Source organism: Leuciscus leuciscus, assembly GCF_965113295.1.
Source record: "Leuciscus leuciscus genome assembly, chromosome: 4".
NCBI lineage: Eukaryota > Metazoa > Chordata > Actinopteri > Cypriniformes > Leuciscidae > Leuciscus > Leuciscus leuciscus.
This window is the reverse complement of record NC_138728.1, coordinates 5,019,174-5,041,185: the sequence shown is the minus strand read 5'-3', so window position 1 is coordinate 5,041,185 and position 22,012 is coordinate 5,019,174. Positions and strand designations below refer to the sequence as shown.

Below are 22,012 nucleotides of genomic sequence, written 5' to 3'. Positions count from 1 at the left end.
ATAAATACACTGTAAAAAAAATCCCCCTAATTCATGTTACAAAACTCAACATCAAGTCAACTCAAATCCAAGTCATGACATGGATTTTTAAAAATATTATTTTAATGTTCCTTGAGGTTAACTTATAGGGCCCTATTTTAACGATCTGAAACGCAAGTGTCAAGCGCAAAGCGCAAGTAACTTTGTGGGCGGGTCTCGGCGCTGTTGCTATTTTCCCGGCGGGATAAATGACTCTTGCGCCCGACGCAAATCTAAAATGGGTTGGTCTGAAGTAGCTTCATTATTCATAGGTGTGGTTTGGGCGTAACATGAAATAAACCAATCAGAGCGTCATCTCACATTCCCTTTAAGAGCAGAGGCGCTTTTTCCATAGCGGATTGCTATTATACCGGCGGATTTGCCAGGCGCGCGCCAGGAGCGGTTCACAGACAAGGAGAGCAACGCTCTCGTCACGGCCGTAAAAGAGAGAAGTTACATTGAAATGGAGAAACCCACCCAAATTAACTTCGGTTAAACAGGCGTATGATAATTTGGGTAAATGTGTAAGCTAGATGTATGCTTTTATAATAAATTGTCTATCTATCTATCTATCTATCTATCTATCTATCTATCTATCTATCTATCTATCTATCTATCGTAATAATGTATGATTTGCAAAAATGAAAACTGCTGCTTCTGTGTAGATGAGAGAATCAAAGTGTATGCGCGTTGTGCACACGCTACATTGATTATGGCCAAGCATGCGCCCTTAAAATAGCATATGAATAACATGCGCAACACGCCACTGACTTTAAACTAGTTTTTCCTGGTTAGTGGCGAAATTGTTTTCTAAAACTGCAAAATAGCATGAAGGAACGTTTGCGCCGGAACACGCCTCCTCTTTGCGCTGAACCGCCCCCGGGAGCGCAAGTGTATTTCCTAACTTACCGACGTGCTTCTGTGGAGGGAAAAGTCCGCTTTGCGCGGGTGCAAAATAGGAATGAGACATGCGTCGGTGTACAAAGTCACTTGCGCTGGGTGCAAGATAGGGCCCATAATGTTAATAGCGTGTTTTTGCATGAAAAAGACTCATTCTGACCCTGTCTAAAATGATGTTTTTAAGGAGTGTCTCTTTTAAGACGTGCAGGTAAACGGCCACTGTAACGATTGGCTAACGCCATTGCATAGGAAATCGTATCAACGCTCACTACTGTTGCATGTGTGAAGGTATGTGAAACCTTCATTTACAGACAAAGCATTACAAAATCGTTTGCTTACGGTTTGCGATACAGCTGCTGCCAGATTCAATACAGTTTGCCGCTTCAACTTTTAACAAAACTCTCATTTACAAAACAATCTGCAGTCAAATGCTCTGAACAAACATAAAATCCTTCCAAGCGATCTGGGACACCATTACAAATAATGGACACAGTCCGACGCTCGTTTATGAACTTACTGTTAATGAAAAAACTGTTAAATGTTTACAAAAAAAAAAACTTCTTCTTTTCAAAGTTTCGTTCACAGTTTTGATTAAAACCATATAATGTTGCATTTTTTTGCAGTTCATCAGCCAAATGGCATGCAAATCCAACTTTAGTTGTGTTTGGCACTTGGGAAGTGTTAATTTTGGACCCTGCATGTACAAACACACTGTCTGTTCGCAGGACCGCCCATCATGCTCGACAACAAACTGACAGCTCTAATGCAGGGTAATTATTACCTTTAAGTAGGGATAAGAAAGGATTTGTTGACAGCAAATTGGCTTTTAGCATGCGTCTTGTGCACCTGCGTGTTGATCAGAGACCGTGATACACAGAGGTCTTTGTGCCAAGAACACTCTCTCACAGCAAATACACACACTTACGAGTTTGTGCATATATTTGCCGTTTCTCTCTCTTTATGAAACCACGCATGTCAACTAATGAGCTTCCAAAATATATAATTTACCCACTTCACCATGAGAACGAGGTGTTTGTGGGGCTTTTTTCCCTCCTCAAATTGTTTCCTTTCATTGCCTTGACAGCATTGAGGATTAGCAGCACAACTGCTAACAACCATCAACGTGTTTTCACCGTTGTGTCACATAGCATGTTTTTTTCCCCTTCCCTTTTCCTCCCTCGATTCACACTGCAACTAAAAATGAAAAAACAAAACAATCACTTCAACCTCCGGTGGCCCTTTCCAACGTACAGTGAGTTAAATGGTTTGTAAGACGTTTAATTAGTGAATGGTATAATCATTATTCATCTCATGATTAGTTGTATAATATTAAGTGAATCTCCTGCCTTGAGTTCTGTGTTTCATAGATCAATAGATTTAGAGCTGGAATAAGGGGGTGGATTGAACAAAATATCCCTCTGATGTTTTTTTTAGCAGACCAATCTCTCATTTATTTATGTAATTAGCTTTCATATATCCTTAATTAAATGCACATTTAATCGTACAGCATACTGGCGACTACGCTATACACTTTATTTTGCATGCAATATTTAATATAGTGTTTAAGGACAAAGTATGCAATAAATAAATATTTAATACAGCATTTCAAAGCAATTTTTTTTAATGTGAACTACACAGTCAACTATTTAATGCTGTTAAATCTGAAAAACAACATTAAAAGTGTTCAAAGCTTATTTTACTTTGGTGATCTAGTGTATTTATGAGTGGAATGGGATTTTAAAAAAGGGAATTGATTGGATTATGAATTGTTTTTATGTAGTTTAAAGAAAAGTTGTTTCAGAGGTGGAGCAAGTTTTACATTTTGACTTGAACATTTTGACCAACGATTATACAAATTGAATATCTTCTTCATAAATAATAATAATAACAATTTTATGCACAATACGACCAAGAATGTCTGTTAAGAAAGTAAAAAGGGTCAATTGTATTGCATACTAACCCTATCTTTGATAGTTTCATGCTAGTTCACACACAGAAAGCAACTCTGTAGTGTTTGATGATCACGTGATGTGAGGTTTAAATGATGGCAAATCCCTATTGTTTGCATTACAGAACTTAGTTTTTTCATACAATAAATGAAATCCACATGCTTTTCATGACAAATTAATCAGATGTTTCCATGCTGTGCTTTTTGGAGATGATCAGTAGTAAATAGCAGCGTGGCATGCCTGTCAAGACTAAAGCTATCTGCTTATTTTCCACTCCAGAGCCACAGATTAGGTTACGACAGGTGAGTTTTGTTCAGGTTATTCTGATGTAACTCTTCACAGACTTGCTGAACCGCTGCTTGGAAGAGTCTTACCGTTATTCACTCTGATGTGTATTGCCCACCGCTCCGCCGAGACGTTTTCTCTGTCTTTAGTCACCACAAAGAAGAAATGACAGATTACAGGCTTTTGCCAGAGAACATATCAGTCTGTGGGCTTCCTTGGGTCAGGATCGTGCAATCCCAGCACTTGAGGAATGCCCAGACACATCACTGGATGGCACTGTTTCCATTTTTTGCTCTCCCGAACCCCCTCGGCTGGATCAACAGGGTTTGTTTTAAGCAGGCTGAGAGCACTTGAAAAAGCAGGAGTTTTAAGAGAGCCTAGGGCTTCTCAAAACTCTGTCCCATCGCGGCAAGCATAGATCCTAGGCAATAAGATCATACCGACCAGACTCCTCTGTCTGGAGTGGGTGGTAAAACCTGAGGCCCAAAGTGAGAGATAGAAAACTATAGTGCTGCTTCACTCAAAGAATCCAGAACATCTGCATTTTGTTAATTGAAACGGGACAATGCTGTCTAGTTGGTCTGATTATTTTATTTATATGTGCATATTTAAGAGGATATCACATTTTTAGTAGGATCATACCCTAGTGAAAAATAAATGTATTTGAAATAAATTTATTTTATGCTAAGTATACTATAAATACATTTATATATTTATGCACTTATTATAAATACCCTGCAATTGTACTGCTGGTATTCTAAATTGATATACATTAAGTCTGCTAATTGGAACAACTAATTTTGTACTTAATGCACTTTAGTTATCCGGAAATAGTGCTGAGGTCCAACTAAAGATACACTTACGGAAATTAGATTGTGCTAAAGTGGAACTATTGCTGGTATACTTCAGGTACACTTTAAATATCTTGCATTTAAATGATATTTAAACACATTTTAGGGCTAATATTAAGAAATGTGCATTGTGCAATAAAGAAGTGCTCCAAATAAAGTTGAATTATAATATTCATATCTGTAAGTTTTAAGCGATATGCCAGTAAATATGTTAATTGATTTGTAGTATACTTAGCATGAAGTAAATGTTTAAATACATTTTGGTATACATTTTCTTTTTTACACGATATTTAAGTTGAAATAGTTTGAGAAGAGAGGAAAAGTTGTCCTGCGGTGTGACAGGCACCATCTAAACTATTTTATACAGCATTTACTAAACATTTTTTATCATTATGCATGCAGCTTTTATGAGCTCACATTAATTAAGAGACTGCTTTAAATATTTGTGCATTTAAAAAATTTCAATGAGCTAGTGACTAGTTATGGTGCACGTTCCCTTATATGTTCATATGACTTTTAAAATGACTTAAAATCTTAATTTTGCTGAAAAAAACAACATCTGTTTCCATAAAAAAAAAATATTTTAAAGCAAGATTTGAATTATTTTTGTATTTCCAGCATTCATCCCTTCGCACATTTTTACAACAGGAATTTCGTGGTTATTCATCCGTTTAAATTAATTAAATTAGATTCCTCTGATGCTGCCAGGCGTTCAGATGATAATTGCATCAACACGCCGAAACATAATAGCACTCTGAGTGTTTCCAGTGCAGTTCATTTCAATCTAAATCCAGAGCTCCTCTGGCAAGACCGTCAGAAGACCCCCTCATCTTCATCTGGAACATCTCCTCCAACTTAACAATTTATCAGGGGCCAACTTGTAAAACTGCGGTCGGAGACGTTTTGTTAATGAACCGTTTACAGAATCCTCGTAGCCAAATGGTAGGGCTGATATTTGACATGCTCCAGCTGTGAATTCCCTCCGCCGCAGATCAGGCTCACGATTTCTAGACAAAAGATCGCTCTGCGGAATGGACGCTTTGAGTCTGCCATGCAGTCGCACCTTCGTAAATAAAGGTGGGAGTGTAATTGAGTGATGTGCGCCGGGGGAACGGCGAGAGATTGAAGGCTGTGTACTGGTAAATAGATAATCACACAAAAGTAAATGGGGTTTTCAAACCTCAATCTACTCCGCCAGCGTGAGCTCGTTTGCATGTTAATCACCGCAGTGATTTCCCGCATCACGAGGAAGTCCGCGCTCTTTCATAACCAGCTTTTAATTGCATTTAAAATGTCACAGAGGTGAAACACATGTAATTTAGCCATAACTGTGTCCAAATTAATGGCCTCTACTCAGGCGTTCCATTCAGTGGACTCAAATGAGTCTGTCACCTTTTGTATTTTGATCTTTTTTTTCCTCCCCCACCCACTTAGATTTTTATTTATTTGAAATGCATTAGACAGCTTCTGAATATATCTCAGCGACGCTGCACGTGTCTGTTTTCGGAGTGCGTGTTAATTTATGAAAAGCACCATTATTTCCAGGTTATTTCTCCTGAATGCATTTGCGAACATCGCCCGGACGCTGAGACGGATAAGATTAGACGAGGGTGAAAAAGTCAAAGGGTCTAGATTTTAAAGAAGCCCCAAAAAGTTTATTTTCCTTCATCACCAGGTGTTCTAGCACATATAAATTACTGAGATGATGTTTCCATAACAGAGCGGAGGGCACTCCAGAGAGCCAAACCTGCAAAACAGACCTATTTAATTTTTCATTGAGGAGGACCATCAGGAGCAATAAGCCAATATTCTCCTTCCCTTTTCCAGATGCTTTCTCTAGCCTTGCATCTTTCCAAACCCTAGCCTTTACATTTTTTCCAGAAAAAAAAGGCGGTTCTGCCGAGACCTACATGAAAGAAGAGAACTGTTGAAATGTTAATTTTACCATCTGCTGTCGAGGCCTGCTACCTTTGTGTGAGCGAGCTTGTGTGTGTGTGTGTGTGTGTGTGTGTGTGTGTGTGTGTGTGTGTGTGTGTGTGTGTGTGTGTGTGTGTGTGCACTCTCTCTCTCTTTCTCCCCGTCTTATATTCCCAGTGGTTCTGTTCTGTTTTATGAATGTGCTGGTATTTTGGTTGTTTGAAGTTTTTGGGATCCGGGAGTTTGAAAGTCAGACTTAGAAAAACAGAATGCCACAAGACACACTGAGTGACAAACCGATTATCCTGCCCTCGTAGTCCTGATAGCGCTCGTCCCCTCTGCGTGTTTAAGCGGTTAGTGGCTCGCCCGCCCCGGTTTGGGTTAGCCTCAGCATCCCGAGCACTTCATGTACCGGTAGCATTTTTGTACCAAAAGCATTTTTGCTGTGCAGACATTGATTGAGGTGTGGTGTTTTTTTTAAGTCCCCTATGAAATGATCACATATTTATTATTCATTCATATTTGCAGTCTCTTCCAGGGAAATCGTGCAGCACTGCAGTTTTTTTATCCAATCAAAAGCTCTCTAGAATGTATATATAAATACTATAAAAACATATATAGTATATGTATATGTGTATACATACATACATGAATGTATACATTTACAAAAAAATAAAATAAAAAAAAGGCTATGGAATTCATTTAAATCATGGCCAGAGGGACATTATTATTCTAGAGAGAATCTGATTGGACAGAAAAAACTGTGCAGAATGAGAATGACATTTTTGTCTCTGTTTTCCTGGAAAAGAAAACAGACTAGAGCCAATAATGTTGTCTCAGCTATGAATAAAAATAAATAATAGAACTCATATTTTCTCATTTTATTTGTCTTGTCTTATTTCAGTGTAAACATAATGCTTTACATAACGAGTAAAGCTGTTTGTTGTTAGGATGACAAAAAGTTTTAAAAGTAATTTTTTTTAGGCTGTTCCACCTTAGCGGTCTAACAGCGCTTGTCAGTGTCAAAAGGACCGAGATGGCCAATTAAATCAAAGAAGGCGGGGCTTACTGTCTCTGTCACAACACGACGAGAGTTCGTGGAAAGATGTAAGAATTAGACAACCGTTTTATGATAGAAATGTTCAGCGACCGACAGTAATAGACTATTTAGTGATGCAAACTATTCAACAATTTTCTAAAGTTTCATGGTTTTGAATTGAAAATATGCTATCATGATTCATGTAATTCATAAATGAATGTGCGAGACAAGAAACATTCGCGTTTTGACATATAAGACATACAAATAAGAGTGAATGTGTGCACTTTTTAAAAATAAAATATCATTTTCAAATAGTTTAAATTGATTACTTCATAATTAGACATAGAACAACTATGTCGTCTTGTAGGTGCTTTTCAAGGTGTCTTTAACTTGCATTATGATTTTGCGAATGCAACTATGCAGAGTTGGTCCACCCCTTTTCGACAAAAAAAAAAAAAGTGCCAAAACGAAACTCGAATCCCGTCAAAATGATTTTTTTTCGCATCACGGGACGAAGCTGACACTTTTTAAACAACATTTTATCAGGTCCGCCGCTGGGGTCCCTGCCAAATGGACAGATTCCATTGTGAGATTTGATAGTTAGCAATTAAGCTGAGACATCCTGAAATGCGACTGTGTGCAGAGTTGCAGAGCGTTTGCCTTGGCCGGGATGGGATTGTTTAGTCTGCTCTCATTGTGAAGCAGCGCTGTTTCTGAGCAGCAGTTGACGGTTGTTTGCAAAGCGCGGGGGGAAAATGTGAGAGGCCACCGTTCCCTGCCATTTATTTATTTTTCCCTGTCCTTGGAATTCTTTTTTTATTCCTGTTACTCTATTCTTTGGGAATTATTTTTTTTTTTTTCCTATATATGTGGCTGCTGAAACGTAGACTTTTCATGACCTCACTGTGCAGGCTGTGTTTCATTAATGACCAGCTCTGTGGTTTGGGTCGAGGAATAGTTTTCATATGACACCGTCTTGCATTAGTGCAGAGCAGCAGCTGCAGAGAGGCTGAACACAGCCAATTCTGTGGCTTTGAAAGGTGTGAAAAGTTCAAGTCCCCATTGCAAGAGCCTTGCATTTATAATTTGCATGTGTAAATTTCTCTTCGTTCATGGATGTGTATGTGTGTGTGTGTGTGTGTGTGTGTGTGTGTGTGTGTGTGTGTGTGTGTGTGTGTGTATGTGTGTGTGTGATCGGAACTGCCGGAGACTTGTAAAAAAAGTTACCTGCTAATGAATCATTTGTCTTTGATTTCGTCGCAGCTAGTCAGATGACTTCTGGTTTGCCAGCATAAAGCTTGATTTATACTTTTGCCTGGCTCTCCCGCCAACTGTGTGCGCACCTTCCCAAACGGACGAGGCGTTTATACTTGACGTGCTTATCGTTGTACTATTTGAAACGACAGGGGGCGACTCAGGAGTAATTGTCCTCTAAACCAACAGGAATCAGACGATATTTGTTTTACTACACTTCACCAATACCACGAAAGAATCTTGTAAAACTCAGTAAACCTTGAGATTATTACTTGTGACATTAGAACAAAATATATAGATACGAGAACATGTATACAACTAAATTAAACGACGATCTTCACTAAACGAATTTCATTAAAAGGGCTTATTTCTGCTATTGTTGGCTCATTTTGTAAATGTAAGCAATTAATTTAGACATGCAAAATGCGTGCCGGTATAGACGTACATGCATGCTCGGCCAGATTCACTTCGAGGTTGTGCATCTTCGGAAGCGGAAACGCGCGGAAAATGCTGTGCACACCGCCACACGAAATGGGGTCGCATGCTCTTAATGCGCACTTCCGCCCAAGTAGCAGTGCTTCGCCTTCTGAGAATATATTTCCCAGTATGTATAAGGTTAGAAGATGGCTATGTCTCATGTGACCTCGTTATTTGTACACGCTGTGACTATACAAATCACAACATGTAAATAGGAAAATGTTGGCGTTATTTTGTCACTTATTGGTAGCAGTATGCTAGCTGGAGCCATTTACCTCCAGTCTTTGTGCTAAGCTAGGCTAGCGGTGGGTGCGTCAGACAGAGTTACGGCACGCACGGAGATGAGAAGGGTGTGTATGGACTTATCTAACTCTGGGGGATACGGTGAATAAGCTAAAGTCCCAAAAAGTCAGCGTGTTCCTTTAATGCATCGACGATGCAATAAGTAATTAAAATACATTTGAGAGGTTCAGCTTCTCTCTGGCACATACATCAGTGGCAACCGTCCACCCCAATATATTTCTTTTTCAGGAGGAAATCATTCTTTAATTGACTGTGTGGCATCCAATACGAACCACTTCATAACACAAACCCGAATGTCTGTGTATGTCTGCACATTGGACTACTGGAGCCACCGTTCGCCAATTCTGCACAGTATTAAATGTCCTCTGGGGAAAATTTGCATCATGCATGTTTTTGTAGATATTTATTACTGTTGCAGTTTGCTCACATGGAGGGATGGGTTGTTAGTCCAAGGGTGTAGTCTGGGCAGTAGGGGTCGAAACTTGTGAGCCTGAACAATGGTAGGATTAGCTAACAGTCCAGCTATGTGCAGTATTTGAAGTCGTGTCTGAGTTTGTTTGGGGAGGTGGATGTGCGTTTAGATGACCCAACGGCAGCTGTTGGGCACTTTTAAACTGTCAGAAAATCCTTCCATTTATTTACTCCCTTTCTGCCTTCCATCCAGTAAAAGGTAGAGAGTCGTGTAAGTGTTAAACTCCTAATGAGGGAAAAAAATTGGAAGTATGTTGTAGGCTTTGGTTCGATGTGTGAATTCAAATAGGTCATGGTTGTAACGTGCACAGTTTCCTCTAAGATTATACAATATGTTGTCAGAATGTGTTGACCGTGTGTGTTTGTGTCTGTAATGTGTGGCTGAAAACACTCATTATAAGAGTAGCACAGCAGTTAATCAATTAATTAATAAATGAATGTTCACTATCTGCTGAGAATGAATTAAAGCACAGCAGAATGACATCAACATGTGTAAACATTGTAACTGCGTTTTCGAAAATGCAATTTGATTGATCAAAACTTCTACAATGAAATTCTACAATGAAAAGGAGAAGAGGGAAAAAAATACACAATTTAGTCAAAATCTGCTAAGGGATAATAATGGAATACAGTTTTTTGTAATTGTTGTTGTGTTTACAACAGGATGTTTATTTTCATGGGTTTAAATAAAATATTTTTGTTATAAGAGTCATTTGCAACAGCTGAATGGAGCATTTTTGACAAGCCAAAAATTTTTGTCTCTGAGAATTTAAGCCAAAAAATGTACTTTATTCCGTAAAAAAGTATAATGAACTGAGCAAAAAGCACGTCTCGAGCACTTTTTATAGTTACCCAAAAATCTAACATAGTTCGCCTCTCACGCACGTTCTCACGACACTAAAAACATCGACATAACACACTCATGGGAATCAATCACTTCACTGAATACTGAATGATCAGGGAACTGAATTACTTCACACTGCATGCTAAAGAGAATAAACACCTCTCCAACTGAAAAACTGGAAACAGGAAGTTGTACGTTATATTTTGATTGACATCTATCTATCTATCTATCTATCTATCTATCTATCTATCTATATATATATATATATATACATATGAAGAGTTCAGATGCAAAAGCCTCTAGTGCCATCTGAAATTTTCTTCTAGAATGATCATTTTTATAAAGCTCGTATATTTAAGTTCAGTAATTTCACTTAAATGACAATTAATAGGTAATTTGCATTGCCATTTAATTGAAATTGTTGAACTTAAATATACGAGCTTGATAAAAATGATCATTCTAGAAGAAAATTTCAGATGGCACTTTTGCATCTGAACTCTTCATATATATATATATATATATATATATATATATATATATGTGTGTGTGTGTGTGTGTGTGTGTGTATGTATGTATATATGTATGTCTGTACAACTGTACTTTTTGTTTTAATTCGTGACTTCTCATTCTCCGGGAACATTTGATTTGATTTATTTGAAAACACTTATTGTGGCTTGAAAAGCCCTTTTCCTGAGCTTTGGCTTCTGATAAAATGTGTCTAAGCTTTTTACCGTAGAGCAATTTGTACTTTGAATAGAAGTTGCCATTTAATAAGTTTGTTGCACTTTTTTTTGATTGGCCTGTATTTCAAAATCAAATTGGGACTGGTGCGTGTTTCATAGCAAATGCTTCCATTTTGAACTCTTATTACATTTCATTTATTTTTTATTTTCCTTTTGCATAAACAATTATAATTTTGTTCTATTCCAGGAATTAATGGAAACCATTTGCATTTAGGGGGAAATTCGTACATGCAGTGCTGTTTTCAATGTCATCACAGGCTACTTTTTTGTGGCTAAAATGACAGAAGACGGCTGCTTTTAAGTACCGCACAAGCAAACTGATAAGTGAATCATTCCACTCTCTAAACCCTTTTTATTGGGACTTTAATAACCACTGTATTATAAATTATAATGTATTCCTCCATTTGCTAATGCCCTTCAATATAGCCGCCTAAAACGTAGTCTGAAGTTACTGTGGCTACCTTTTCAAAGGCAAATCAATTACATGTTTTTGGTAATGCACCGTAATTCCGCCGTCAATGGACTGGCGGATGAATTGAAGCGATTCAGAGAGAAGTGGTTGTTCCTGTGATGTTTTTTGTTTGCACTCTGCACTATTGACTGCATCCAATCAAGAGCAAGTATTCATCCTCCATTCTCACCATAATGGAAACAGGTTGTCGCAGGCACCTGATTATGACCTCCAGTTATGCTCGGCTAATGGAATATGGAGTTCTCGCTCATCGTATGTTGTTAAAGCAATTCTGGCCAAAAGTTTTCCTCAAACTCGACGTTAAAAGAGTTCGCCATTTCTACCAAATTGCAGAGCGCAAGACTGAAGAAGGATATCGGAAGGGAGATCTTCAGGAAGTAAAAATTGCCACTTGCATACTGTCTTTGACCGACCGCGCCAAAGCTTCACCACTCCACAGGAACATGTGCCGTTTAGGAAGATATAAAGGAGTGATTTTATTACCCGGTGCATCTCTCCTCAGAAGCGATTTCATTTCTCTTTTCAGCCGCCACAGGAGTCTTTATTTGATCTCATATTCCTGAATTTAACTGCTTCAAACTGGCCGGCCTCAGTTTATTTTCATTTGGAAAACACATTTTCTGTTCAAGAGGACACGGGGGTAGTTGGGATTGAGGTGGGGGCTGTCAGGGTCTGTGTCGAATGTAAATGTCTTCTTTTAGTCACTTTTACACTCTAGATTATTGGAGTCCATCTTTTCATTTTCTCCCACCACTAGCAGATCCGACGTGTATCTGCCGTGCCTACAAACGAGACCAGTGAGTCTTAGTCTTTCACATTGAGTCTTTGTAGGGTTTCTGAACTATTCAAGGAGCCTGTCTGCTTGTTCACAGGTTGTTAATGTTCAATATGTGGGTATTTCTTCAACTTTGCACACTCTCAATATAGGTCGTTTTTTTTCTTAAGCAACAAATGTCCTTGCCACCTTTACTTAGCTTTTTGTGGTGAAAATATTATTTATTTATTTTTTCATTTAAAAATACATCTTGTTTAGCTAAATTTAATTCATCCAGCATTTTATGTATCCTAAATGCACACAATTACACCCTAAACTCTAGTAAGTTGACAGAACAAAAAAAAAAGAAGAGGTATTCAGTTGCCTCATTTAACTCCATGATTAAGTTAGTAGAACTTAAAATGTTGATTCTGTACTCAATATTTGCTAGTTAAATGTTGACTTAGCCAACCTGTACAGTTTGATTGCATAAACATCAAATTGAGTCAAATCTTTTACATTTAACTGCTAGCTAGCAATATCATACTTGCATGTCTTAAGATTGCAAAGAAACTATCACGATACATTTGCATGTACGCAGCATGCCATAAACTTATTCTAAATACTGAACCCCATACTATTTTTACTATATCTTTCTATGGCAGGAATAGTAAGAGTAGTTTGATAGTATGCGGTTCAGCAATAATCTGAAAATGTTGCTGTCCATCCTCGACCTAACCAATTAATCATTATTTAGGTTAACTTATTAATCTTGTGCAAAAGCACACTTAAGTTTAACATGTATATTCAGTATGCAGTCTGATGCAAAGCATGCTGGAAACTAGAACTCTGTTGCACTCATTTAGTTTAAGTTCAGCTTCACATAATTAGTTATTGAGTTCACTTAACTTTTTTCTATTAATTACAATGACTTTCAGTAATATTTGAGTGAAATAAACTCTTTTCATTTGGTTAATTTTGACTGGTTAATTTCAGGTTTACAGTGTAAATAAATTTTTTCACACTTTTTGCATAATTTGACTGTTTCAGATTGATTGATTGAAAATGACAAGCACTTCAGTATACTGTTTTTTTATTTTTATTTTTATTAGAGGCAAAATTATTCATTGTGATGGAAATGATGCTAGTGATGCAGTCGTAATTTGACAGAAAAATAATATAAATATTTTTACTCAATTCATTGAATTGAATGGTTGAATTGAATAGTTAATTTTTACTTTTTATGTTACAATTTGATGTTTTTTTTTTTTTTTTTATAGTTTGGGTCTATGACATGGATAAAACAATAAAATATTGTCTATGATTATGAGAGTTTTAATGTGACCTTCATAAAACAAAGAAATCTGTTTTAATAAAGATCAAACTTTCGGCCATAAAACTGCTTATAGTTGAAGAAACACCCATTTGTTTCAGAATTGTGGTTGGGAGTTGCGGTTGAACTTGCGTTCTCAGGCTGTCTGATGCACCCAAACAACTTTTCCCTGCTTCAGATTTTGTCATGTGTTGACACAGATGTTCAGGCGTGTGATCCAGCATAAGATGTTTTAAATATCAGTGGTGGGGTGAGACCGTCTAGTCCAAACAGGGCTGCCACCTCTCTAGAGTCGGATCATCTGGGACCGGGTGCCTTTATCAGGACTTCAGTGTCTCTGTCTGATTCTCCCGCAAGTAACACCTCTCTGACCTGTCTGATGACAGCACTATGAAGACATTCAGCAATTTCAGAGACAAAAAACCCCCCTCAGCCAAACCTGCCCCTCTTTCTCTCATATTTTTTTTTATTTGGCTAGCCTCCATTCAGCGAATTACCTCCAGATGTAATTCCTATCCCCGCCCCCACTGAATTAGTGGCTAGTAAAAATTAGGTTTAAATTAGCTGTGGCATGGAGAACGGTTAAGTTTAAAATGTCCTTATAATGAGTTTATTATTCTTTGGTGGGATTCCATTTTCCTGAATTAATTCTCTCTCTCTCTTTTTTTTTTTAAAGTAATTTGCTGTCTGATTGAATAGCATCAAACCTCTGGATTGGATGTAGCTCATGCTACTTTTTTGGGTTCTGGTGTAATGTGAGAATAGCTTAGATATGTCCAACTTTCCTGCTGCTTTTTATCACTGCTTGGAGTATTTGTGATCTGATTGTGTGAATTTGTACACTTTAAAGGTAGTGTTTTCCGAGAGGCTAGCAGTAGCAAGCTAGCTTTGAAAGCATAAGATCCCACACCCTCCCTTCAGAGCGCCTCCAAAGCCACACATTCGGACCGAATTCAATGATTGGACGAACATTTTATGCTCCTACACCTTCCACAGACGAAATACAGTATATACATATAAAAAAATGTAGACCACTAAACTTAGTGATTACTATCAGGATGTGAAGAGGCTTTCAACCAGCATAACAACAACAACAACAACAAATATCTGGAACAAATCACCTACCCTGCCCTCAAGTAGCAAATTTAACAGACTAAGACCATTTAAATGCTCAAGCATCTCTATAATATTGGGGTTAGTGATTTGAACAAACCTTTAACCCTAAGTATTAAACTTCAGTCTTATTGAGCAGAAGTACGCAAAGTGTTATGTTTCTATGAATGGTTTTTGGCCTCTTGATTTGTGCTGCTAAGCAACACCTTCAAAACCACACATAGCAACACCTTGGCAACAACGGAAATGGAAAAGAAAGAAAGCTAGGCGTGATACTTTGTATTTTAGTAGTAAATTCTTAGCTAACTTGATGTATTTTAATTTGAAGAATAAAGAAGTACGCAGACAGAGCAAAGTTCTTTAGTGTTATAAAAATGGATGTTTTTTGTGGTCATTTTGATAAGCGTGTTGCGTTAAATGTATTTGTGTAAAATCATTTATTAAACGTATTGTTTTCTTTAAAAACTGGGCATAACCGGTTTTAGAGGGATTGTTTGTTTATCTTTTTCTTGTTGACAAACATGTTCAATTTATTACCAAAACTGTTTTCTTTATTTTTCGTCACAATAATCTATGTTTTTAACCCCCATGTCTTTTATCTTTTGAGTTGTTTAGAAGTCTAAAATTCAAAAGTATGACTGTTTTTAGAGGGGTTTTTTTGTCATGATGATAAACACGAAATGTACAAAAGACCCAGTTTTCTTTATTTTACATCTCAAAAATAATTTTTTTTTCCTCCCGTCTTTAATCTTTTGAGTTGTTTAAGAGTCTAAAAAACGAAATGTATGATTGTTTTTAGATATTTTTTTTTGTCATGTTGACAAACGTGGTCATCGCTGAGTGCTTGTCATGTTGCCTTTCATCTTATTACAAGTTTGGCAGCTCCGAGCGCATCAAATACCCATTACCTGCGTATCTCCAACAATGCCACGCTAATACAAATTACAGCCTTTACAGTATGATAATATCTCTTGAGCGAGAGAGGAAGTCGGCTGCCATTCAGTTTGCTTTCATCTGCCGCCAACCTGCCGCATAACAGGTAAACTGCTGTGAGCTGCACTTGCTTGTATAAATTTACCCACACAGTCAAGTCTTTGATTTCATCAACTCATCTAATTCAAATGCGCTTTTGAAGGAGCTCACATTTTAAGGGTAGACACAGAAGAGCCAATTTAACCTGGAGTGTCTGTCTCGTTCTGCGGGGCTTTCTGTTTGAAGTGGCCGGTCAGCTTGAACTGTCTGACTTCTGTCATTTCGATCTCTTTTATTTCTCCACTGAAATGTATACTTCAATCCTCCCTACAGATGCCAGAGTGGAGCAGGTATCATTAAACGGAGAAAGCGAGAACATCGCCGAGTGTTCGCCACGGCTGCTGGTGCTGTGCGTTGATGAGTGCGGACTGGTTTGTTTTCAATAGGAACTGAAGGCAGGGCCCTTTTCCTGGGGCCGCTCGCTGCGCCTGTTGATATTGAGTCGAGCAAACACTCTCTCTGGGATGTCCTGTCGGGCGTCCGGCCAGGGTCGCAAATGAAAGTCACATGTGAGGAATCCTGCACAGGGATCCTCTGAGCTGAAGCCGGCCCCCGCCTCGCTCCTGGCCCCTGAGCTTAATTAGCTTTTTAATGGAGGTGCCACCAAACGTAGCTTATTTACCGGCGCAGATAGCGGCTTATTTTGATGTGCGTTACGACTCTGAGCTCTTTGAGACTCGGGGTTGTTATTTTCAGAGTAATGCTGTGGATTAAACGCACATCTTATCTTGCGCTCTTGTGATTGTTGAGCTTTGCTGCATCCCCCTCTCTTGCCTACTGAAGTATATATGCAAATACATTTGGACACTATCATTATAGGCTACTTAATAGGACTTCATTAAGGTTCCGCCATGCAAGGCAAAAGGAGGTTGCCATGGATACCGCGGCGCTTAAGTACAGTATATTATAATGTTTAGCTGCCTGTTATATAATCATTGTGCTCTAATGGTCCATTTCAGGTCATATCGATCGGTGATGAAGAGCATCATAAAGATGAAGAGAGGCCGGTCTTATGAGTTTGCCATTAATATCTCTCTTTCTTTACGTTTTTTAACTTAAAAAGAGAATTGGGGTATGGATAGATCAAGTCATGGTAATCGAACTGTGATTTTCTTGCCTTGAGAAATGGTGTGAATCACCACAGATGCAACAATCTTGAGCTAAAAACTAAAATAAGCTTTTTTTGACCATACATTTGAAAAATCAATAGGTAACACTTTATTTGTGGTTAAGGTGACGTAGTTACGCGTTACTACATGTACTTACTATAGTAATAACAGTAAATAATGCATAATTACAAGTAATTATTTGAGTAAGTACAATGTAAGTATGTCACCTAAAAATAAAGTGTTAACCAATAAATATTAGTGGATGATCTATTTCTGTTTTGTGCATGCCAGGATGGTCAATGGGCAATATATTACTCATATAGGTGCATAAAAAAATAATACGTCATAATTAAATGGAAAAAAGAAAGATAGGCTGTAATTACATGAATGCTATATATATATATTATTGTTGGTCATGCTGTTTGTAGATTTTGACACAAGGGGGAACTAAAACTTCTGTTAGTTGACCCAGCAGGTGGTTATTGACTCATTAGGTACTGTTGAATTTGCAGTGTTCTTTTTGTTTAAATCGTGTGCATGTATATTTTCTGTATACATGCAGACCCACAGCTGAGAGTTTATTAGGGCTGTTTACAAGCATCAAGAGCGTTCCACAGGCTCAGTCATCAGCCGAATGGATCGGAGGCGGAGATGAGCTCAAGTGGATAACTCTCCAGCCAGAGAACAGCTTTAATGCTGCCGGCATTTCTGTGAGGCCTGAAACACACATCAGACTCTCAGTGAGTGCACACTGGCTCAGCGTAATCTGCTGTTAGCTCAGTCTTTAGTGGTGGTCAACCGGTAGGAGTCTTTCATGGGCTGATGCTGATATCTAGAGAGCAGGGTGGCTGATATAATACCCATATACTGTGAGGTTTATAAGTTCACATTGAAAATGCATGGAATTAAAAATCTAATATAAGTTTTGCATTTTGAAGAAAAAAAAAAGAAGAAAAAAATAATAATAATGTATGTCACTGATTAAATATGCAAATTCGTGACCATGATCATGTGATTGTACAGACGGTCATATTTTAGGATTAATTTGGATCATCGCCTCACGTGGACAAACATAATCAAGTATTATAGTGGAGTTCATGCATGTTAACTCGATTTATATAATTTGTACAAAAAAATAATATTTCTAGTGATCCCAACTTTAAATATAGTACAGTTGAATGGCCGCAAATTAGGTTTGTGTACCTTATTTTAATTCAGCAAAAATCGTAACCTTAAGCTTATATTGCAATTGACAGTCCTGTCAGATTTTAAAACTGACACAAGGGGGAGGTAACACCTCTGTTAAACAACCAAGGGACATAATAGAGATGATAATGCTAGCATGTTCAATTATTATCTTATCAGCTGCTAATATTTAGCATGCATGAGTTTCAGTTGGGGTTTTGGTGTTGTAACTGGTGTGATTGTGAAATAAAAAAACAGTGCTTAGATGCTCAGTGGTGTGATTTGTGTCACTATGAACAAGCCCAGTAGTGTCATTTTCTCCAAAAAAGCCCTGGTTTCCCCCAGTGTGCTCTTGACACCTTCCCTAGTCTCAGGGCAGGACGTTTTGTGTCTGCTTTAATTGAAAATGAATAGTTAGAGGGGTTGCCATGGAAATGATGCCAGCGCTCAGAGCCACCAACTCTTGCCACCGCTGCCGTCACACGAGTCCATCCCCCCTCAACCGACACTTTCTTCTGCATGCGCTCGAGAGACGCTGCTGGAATTGTTTGTCCTCATTGACCTTGCAGTCCAAAGCCCTGTGAAATGAGGAGGGGAGTAAAGAGAGAGAGAGTTAAGTGAGAGACAGACAGAATAAAACCTGATAGGAGCGAGAACTGAGAACGGCTATCAAGCGCTAAAAGCTAAATCGGCTTGTTTGTCTCGTGAAGTGAAGGTTAGGGCGCGATGTAGCGCTTAGCGATTGAGACGAAATATAAATATGATGCATTAGACGCAATTCATGTGGTGACGCCAAGATCTGGAGGCCTTCCATGCCTGCCAGAGAAACCTTTTACACTTCCTCATTGAGCGTTTGCCCTGGTCTGGAGTGGCGGAGGCCTAGAAACATTTTGGCTCGAGCTCAGTAGTTTCTAATGAGATCATACAGTTAAAATATGTTCCTGTAGAGCTGGTAGAAAATGTGCTACTTGGAGCTTGTTATATCATGCTCAGAGCGGGGATTTCAGGTGGTCTTACGGCTAGTTTTTTTTTTTTTTACTAAATAAATTTGTCATGTTTGGCTTGGGTGGATTGTTCACAACATTAAAAATGACACATGCTTTTGTTTTGTTAGTTTTTTTAGACCTTCTACACTTGTATATGAGGTAATTGATTTTACTAGCAGCTTGAAATATGGAATTGTTTAGTCGTCCATTTTCATATAAACCACGTGCAAAAAGCATCAACGTCAGTCTTTTGCATTTAAAATCTGCTCGTTCACGTCTCCCCCGTTTACCAACAGCTGGTTCCTCGTTCGCGTTCCAGCGACGTCAACGCGAACGCTTCCCAACGACCCTCACTTTTCAATCTCCATGTGGCGATGGGAAGCCTGCAGCAGATGGACTCGATTTTGCATCTGCCGCGTGCAGACTGGCCTTTGTGCTCCTCTCCTGGGGGAGAGCGTGGCTCTCGTCTCTGTGAGCGGATTCCTGTCTGCGGGAACTGCTAGGAGAAACATCTGTGGCATGCGGGGTGAGAGAACCAGAAAAGGGGTTGACAAACACCATTAGTTCAGTCGTTGACAATACCACAGATACGAAAGAGAAAGATTTTGTGGGTTTGACAACAGTCAGTAAATAGTGCAAATAATCACGATTAACATCTGTAAAGGCAAATTTGCAAACCTTCTAAAGTGGTTTCCAAGCTTCTTCTTTTTTTCTCTCTCTCTTCGCTCAAATATTTCCCTCGTAGGGACTTTTTTGGGGTTAGTTTGACCTAATAAGGAAAGCAGCAGGCGTATTTATTTATTATTTCCACCACACTATCACTCAACTTGCTAAAGTAGCCCTATCATCCATCTCGAAAGGGAAAAAAAAGGAAACACAGCGAAAAGAAGTGCCCCCCCCTCACACACACACACACACACACACACACACCTCCCCACCCTGACAATCAAACTGCTGATTTTTGTGTACGATTAGTCCTCGGGTGCCAAAACAATCAGAGGTCTGCTTGATTTGTTTTAATTACAGGCGTAAAAATGCCACGGGTTTCTCGGACGTGATCGGGCAAGAGGCGCTTCGCAATGCTCATGTAAATACCGCTGTAAATAGTTCTCTAATGATGGCTTTGACAGTGAACGTCAGCTAGTTTTTTCTTTCTTTCGTTCTTCGTACCCCCCACTCCCCCCCCCCCCCCCCCCCCCCTCCTATTTTTTTTTCTTGCTCTGATGCTGTTGCCTACCAGTGGCATCCTATTCCTCATATTTGATGCAAGTTAATGCTTCAAGGCTTCTAAGAATATCTTCAAATGCCTGTACCTTCGGGGAGTGGGATTGTGTGTCGTTTCTCAAAAGGTAGGTTAATTTTTTTTTCCTGGCTGAGAGTGTTGTGGTTTTTATTTTAGAAAACGCTAAGCTCACTAGTTTGTTTGCAGACTTGCGTCGCCCCCCGTCTTTGAGAAGGTCACATGCTTGCTAATCTCATTCGAGCTAGAATGAATTTTAAAATAAGGCAGGCACACGTACCTCGCGTTTTTAGGGGCTCTGGACGTCCTCCACAGCTGGCCGTGTGTGTTAAATCCCCTCTCGGTTGGAGTCCGAATGCAGGAGAAAGAGAGGAGAAGGAGAGAAAGAAAGTGTGTGTGCGTGTGTGGTGAGCCGCGCGCTCAAATGAGAGCTGCGAGAGGCATCTAGCGGAGAGCGATCCGAGTCCCCGGCTCCGCGCGCAGGCTGTGAGGGAGCGCTCAGACGCTGGTGCGCATGGTCACACACACACACACACACACTCTCTCTCACACACACTCGCTTCTTTCACTCAGCAACTCAGTCAGCAAGACGAAAGACTTCCTTTTTTTTTTAAAAGAAAGAAAGAAAGAAAAAGAGGAAGAGTAACACATTTTTGAAGAGCATTTTAAGAGGAAGCACAGATGCAGGAAAATTTGCAATGATTAGTTGCATTTTTGGAGAATTTTGAGAGATTTAATGCTAATGATGCCAGTATTTCCAGTGCGTCACAAAAGGCAGAAAAGCTCCAGGTCAGGGCGACACATTTCCATTTTAGGCACTTTTTTCATCACCTCCCTTCGTTCCCGGCCGGTCGCTCTGCTTCCCAAAGCCCCGCGTCTCCTATTGGGCCCTGTCTGCGCGCTGTCGTAATTGCTTGGTGACAAGTGGAGATGAAGGAATAATTGTCAGGAGATAGGGGTCGTTTTTTTTAATGGGTGCACTGCCGATTTAAGTATGCATGAGCGACGCGTGAGGGACGGGGCCAAAGAGGCGCTTGTTTATGATGCGAGTCTGTATAAACACAGTTGGAGTGATGACACTGATAATCGCACGCTCTTCCCCGTGATGCACGACTCTCCGCGAAACACCCTGTCCAGCTTGCCGTACCACACTGCTCACCTGCAGGTAATAAAACCACCTTTTTCTCTATCCATCCATCCATCCATCCATCCATCCATCCATGCTTTCCTACTTTCACCCATCCATCGGGACTTTTCAGTCTCGCTGTCATTCCTCAAGGCTTAAGGCATTCTCCGGCTTGGTTTGTGGGCTGCTTTCATCTGTGGGTTAATTGCTGGTGATAATGGCAATGACGATAATGAATGTGGTTTTGTGCGGGTGTGTGTGCGCGTGCCGTTAAGTGTGTGTGAGTGTGTGTGTGTTTTTCTCGTGTGATTTGACTTTGCCTAGTAGGTGATTTTATTTGAAGTGGAGTGTTTGTGGAGTTTATAGTGTGCTGATGGGAAATTAAATCATTTGAGTGCTTTTTATGGTTTTGTTTTCTGTATATTAGCAATTAAATATTTTTGTGAGCAGCTATTGGAATTTTTATCAGGCTTATAATTGTAAAATAGTAATTAGTTTTACATGTGTATTTCTTTTTTCCTTTTTTCTTTTTTAATTTGAAAGAGTTAAGATTTCAGTCTCCTAAAACTTCAACGAGCCTGTCCCATTTTGGAGGTGGGGTCAGTCAAATG

General features: G+C 39.1%; 1 protein-coding gene and 1 long non-coding RNA gene across 9 annotated transcripts in view; one reads left to right on the top strand and one right to left on the bottom strand.

Annotated features, from left to right (window-relative positions):
- Positions 1 to 22,012, top strand: part of foxp2 (forkhead box P2) — a 147,283-nt gene that overhangs the window by 60,018 nt on the left and 65,253 nt on the right. For 2 of the 8 annotated variants that reach the window (XM_082168397.1, XM_082168392.1), the window contains exon 1: positions 21,129 to 21,440. The exons of 4 other annotated variants lie outside the window; for them this stretch is intronic. In XM_082168397.1, the coding sequence (XP_082024523.1) occupies positions 21,270 to 21,440 (171 nt within the window). In that variant the 5' untranslated portion in view covers positions 21,129 to 21,269. Of the gene's footprint in view, positions 1 to 20,281; positions 20,385 to 21,128; positions 21,441 to 22,012 lie in introns of those variants that run through there. 2 more of the 8 variants (XM_082168396.1, XM_082168395.1) reach the window with 2 other exon arrangements.
- On the bottom strand, positions 17,351 to 20,948 carry LOC309497998. The gene is made up of 3 exons (XR_014205792.1): positions 20,556 to 20,948; positions 19,714 to 19,804; positions 17,351 to 19,547 (listed from the first exon to the last, which is right to left on the bottom strand). It is a non-coding gene; the product is annotated as an uncharacterized lncRNA (long non-coding RNA).